General features: G+C 39.2%; 1 protein-coding gene across 1 annotated transcript; it reads right to left on the reverse strand.

Moving 5' to 3' along the window:
• Nucleotides 1–992: 992 nt before the first annotated feature.
• On the reverse strand, nt 993–4444 carry LOC114760200 (flavonoid 3',5'-hydroxylase 2). Its single transcript, XM_028949461.1, has 3 exons — nt 3545–4444; nt 1712–1882; nt 993–1630 (listed from the first exon to the last, which is right to left on the reverse strand). The coding sequence occupies exons 1-3, from the start codon at nt 4442–4444 to the stop codon at nt 1169–1171; spliced, it is 1533 nt and encodes a 510-aa protein (XP_028805294.1). The 3' UTR covers nt 993–1168.
• Between the last annotated feature and the right edge of the window lie 465 nt (nt 4445–4909).

Consider the following 4909-nt stretch of genomic DNA (forward strand, 5'->3'; position numbering starts at 1 on the left):
GAGAAATGTATTATTATTTGCTTTTCGAGTGTAGTTATTTTTTTTACCAGTATAATAATTAATACTAATTTAAAATTTTAAAATTCAACGACTATATTTCTTGAGATTTTTTTTAAACGCAAATGCTGAGTGAGCGAGAATTTCGGGGGCAAGGTGGACTGTGGATCACATGTGCCCCTTAGATAGGAACTCAATTTTCAAAGACAAAGGACAAAATACGTTATTATTCATTTGCCGTCACAAAACTATTTTGTTTCCATGTATTAATATATGTGACCAAAAATTCATGTGCGGGGCCCAACTTTACTGTGCCAGACCCATTCATCTCAAATCTGGTTTGTCGTCCGTACATAAAATAAATATCCACCGCCAAGAGAATCATATCTCTGAAAGCTTGTTGTTGTTATAAAATTGTAAAATTTAAAACCAAGTCATATTTATATTATAGAAAATTATAATAAAATTCTAAGAAAGAAAACTAATTACTAAAAAATTTCAATGACAATTTGAGCAACATGTAATGACAATTTCAGAATAAAAAATAATAATTTTTATAATTTATTTCTTAATTATTTTTTTAAGATCTCATTATAATTCTCCCTTTATATTATCTGATAAAAATACGTTTTTATTCTTTAACTTTACATAAAATCTTATTTTATTCCTTTAATTTTATAGGCTGGTGTCTTTTGAAACCCACAACCTCTTACTCATGGGAGACTGTCTCTTTGGCATATTTTCCATCTTCTAATCTTACTACTTTCACCTAGTTTCGCTAAAAAAAAAAAAATCCGATATTAAAATTTTCAGTTTTGACAAAAAAATTTCAAATTTTAATATATTAATTTTAATTTTTGAAATAGTAATAATTAGCAAAAAATTATTTGAGATTAAAAAGTACTTTATAAAATTAATTAAGAAATCTCAGAGAGCTTGTATAAATGCGGCTTAATAATGATGAAACATGTTGCAGCATGCCACCAAAAGAGATCTTCTAAATATTGTTATTAGATTTCAAAAGCCTCTCTTCACACAGATAGACAGACCTCCATGCATCATGATTAAACAGAAAACGAAGATTAAAGGAAAAAAAAAGATGGAAATTAAAGCTTAATTGTGTAACGATCCCATAATGTTTCAGACAAGAAACATATCCCTAACTCGGTTTCTATGGAATGTAAGCATTAGGAGACAACCTAGGAGAAACCAAAGCAGCGAGGGGCACTTTCTTCTGCAGGGCAAGCCCAAAACTTTCCTCCATGTTCAACTCAGAAATCCCATGCGGGAGCTTCCAGTCAAAGGAATGAATCAAAGTTCCCAGAATGTAGTGGACCAGGACGATGCCCATCCTGGTTCCGGCACAGATCCTCCGCCCGGCTCCGAACGGGATCAGCTCGAAGTCGTTGCCACGTGGATCGATCTTGGCGTTCCGACCACTCATGAACCTGTCTGGGTTGAACTCCAATGGCTTCTCCCACACATCAGGGTCCCTCCCGATCCCCCAGATGTTCACACTCAGTCTTGTCCCCTTGGGTATGTAGTAACCGTTCACCTCGCAGGCTTCGCTCGAAACTCGCGGCAGATTCAGCGGCGTCGATGGATGTTTCCGGTACGTCTCCTTGCAGATCGCCTGTGCATCAGGAATCACAGTTCATCATCTAATGTCGTAGGATTTAACAAAACCCTAGCTAGATATTGATCACGTGTGTACCTGGAAGTAAGGGAGGTTGGCTATGTCGGATTCTTGGAGACGTCGTTGACGGCCGATGGCTCGGTCCATCTCTTCGTGAGCTCGCTTCATGATTGAGGGGTTCTGCAACATTTCTGCTAGGGCCCACTCTATGATACTTGATGACGTGTCAGTTCCGGCTGTGAAGAGGTTCTAGAAGGGAACCGTACGGTGAGAAATTAAAACGCACGTGAATATATCATATATGAACCACAACGAAAAGCCTTTAAATGCATTTATTTAGGCTCATCATGATAGCCCCCACTTCAAAACAACATATATGGCCGCCGGTGCTGTGATTTGCTATTTGCATATTCCAAAATTTAAGCAATGTCCCCTCTTCAGTCCGAGGATGCTCAGGCTAAAGAAGCAACCTCTGCTTCATTTTCTGGTTCTATAGTTTGTTTCAGTGCGAGGATCACTTAAAGTAATCATAGGCTTTGTCGAACTATGGATCCTCTAGGCCAGTCTCTAGCATTAGGACCCAAGCCATGATAAGGACCACAGATCACCATTAAGTAATAGGTTTTGAAGTGAAAAACGAGTTGGAACCAGTTTCAGCAGCACCATAATACTTTTCATTGGGGTGAAACCAAAACTACTCACATATACTCTTAATTAGGGCTGCACATGGGCAGGGTTGGGCAGGGCAAGCCCCTTGCCCAATGCCCAGCCCGAAAGATGAGCGGGCTACGTTTTGCAGCCCGTTGCCCGGCCCTACCCAGTAGAAGTCCTAATCATTTTGGGCAGGGCAAAGACGGGCTGGGCAGGGCGGGCTTTTCTGCCCAGCGTAATGACATAATGCCCTATGTCATATTAAAAAAAAATTCAATTATCGTGTTTTGAGACAAGTGAGAGGAAAAAAAATTATCACGAATGAGTCTATCACTCATATATATATATAAGGCCTATGTAGTCTTATTCTTTAGCTTTTGATTTCTTATGGGAGGTAAAAAAAAATTTAATAATTAGAATATTTAATAATTAAGCTAAATCAGTATTTCAATTTCTTAGTTTATTCATATAGTTGGTGGATTCTTATAATCATGTGAAAGCACAAAATTTGAAAGGTGGTTTTATTTTTCTTTTCTTTTGTTTTAAAAAATTGGATGTAAGAGACAAAGAAGAAAATTTGACTTGGAGTAATTTAGCATATTGAATCTTATATTTTGATATTTAGCTCTTTTATATAATTATAATTTTTATGTTCCTTTCATTTTTTTCTAATTTTACCTAATTTTTTTAGTCAAAATAAAAGAGATAATTGCTTGAAATAATATTATCTTATATATATAATTATATTTTTTTTTCGGGCAGGGCCAAATGGGCAGGGCATACCCTGCCCGCGGCCCTGCCCTGCCCATGAATCAGCCCGGCCCGAAGATGTCCATTTTTGCTTGGGCAGCTTTTTACTGGGCTGGGCTGGGCATTTTTCTTGCGGGCTCGGGCGGGCTTATTGGGCATGCGGGCCTCATGCACACCCTACTCTTAATGATCTAGATTTACAACTTTTAACTAGTGATTTTTAAATAAAAATTATTTTTTTAAAAAAACATGAAGTTAAATATTTATTTTGAATCATATACTTATTAAAGGAAAAATATTTTTAAAAAATAAAAATATTAAATATTAAATTTCGGTGGTCCAGAGTAAATTTTAATGACTGAGATTTAGCGAGCATCACTATTACTATGAGTATCGAAATTGGTTCCAAAAAAGATTTAAATATGCTACTAAATTAACGGTAATCAAATCATAGTTAACTACATTAAAGAGAGAAATCATCAAGTGGGAAATACATATACACACACATACCAGAAGAAGTGCCTTGATGTTGGTCAAGGTAAGTGTCTCTCCCTCAGGGTTGTCCTTGCTGTGTTTGGTAACAATGTCCAGGAAATCAGGCTTGCCCTTTCGTTTATGAGCAGTAGCCTCGTGTTCTTGGATCATCTTCGTCAACAAAACATCGAACTTGTGATGCAGATTCTTCATCCCGCTTTCTATTCCCTGCAAATCCAGCCGCCTCAAGAACGGAATGAAATCGCCGATGTTGAATAATCCGGCGCTCGTCATCAGCTCCACCACCATGTCCTTGAACTCATTACTCTCCGATCCCTTCGTCTCGAACACCCTCTTCCCCAAAATCACTTGCCCTACCATGTTGGCCATGGCGTAGGTCAGCATCTCCGGCACCACCACGGCTTGCCCTTGCTTGCTCGCGTCGTACATGGCTGCCAGCATGTGGCCGAGCTCCACCGTTCGGAAATAAGCCCAGTCGTCGAGGGCTTTCCCTCCCAGCATGTGCAGGTTGCTTATTTTCCTCTCAAGTTTCCACCTTGAGCCGTAGTCGGCGAACACCATGTCGGCGTTGTAACCTAGGATGATGGAACCGGCGTTCGGCGGCCGGTTAGAGAAGTTAACGTCGAGGGTTTTGAGGAACGCCCGAGCGGCGTCCGGCGTGGAGGCGACGACCATGCCGGTGGTGCCCATTTTGAGGTACATAACGGGACCGTATTTCCTGGCTAGCTTGAAGAGGGTGACGTGAGGCATGGACCCTAGAATAGGGAGGGCTCCGACGAGAGGCCATCCGGTGGGGCCGGGAGGGAGCTTCCGGTGAGGGGTTTTGAAGATGGAGCGGAAGAAGAAACGAGTGGTGAAGAAGATGATGGTGGCGACTGCGAGGTCTTGAAGGAGAATGAGGCTTGGGGAAGCCATTTTAATGAGATCCTTCAATTGAGTGTGATGTAATAACGAAGGTGGAAGCGTGTATTTATATAGACAGAACCACAGAGCAAGGGATCTTAATGGTTTGGTGAAGAAGCGGTCGGAGAAAAGAAGCAGATAGCCAGTGAACGACGGCAACAAACGACTCTTGATTTTTTATTTTAAAAAATTTGGATATATTTTCTTTCACATTTCCCATTTTGAGTTTAAAACATAAATCATAATATTATATACATAAATCAAAATTTAGGCGAATTGGGTTTTTAATTTTATTCGGAAATATCTTTAGATTCAAAGAGTGTTTATATAGAGATACATATATCCCATATTGGCAACTAGATTTAAAACCCATAACTAGATTATGAGGTTTATTAAATTTTTACCAGCTGAACTAATATTTGTTGATAGGAGCTGCACTACATAATCATCTTACAGAGATCATACAAAATTAAATTA

The sequence above is a fragment of the Neltuma alba genome, unplaced genomic scaffold (genome assembly GCF_004799145.2).
Source record: "Neltuma alba isolate B1F8T4 unplaced genomic scaffold, ASM479914v2 tig00010947_pilon, whole genome shotgun sequence".
Lineage (NCBI taxonomy): Eukaryota > Viridiplantae > Streptophyta > Magnoliopsida > Fabales > Fabaceae > Neltuma > Neltuma alba.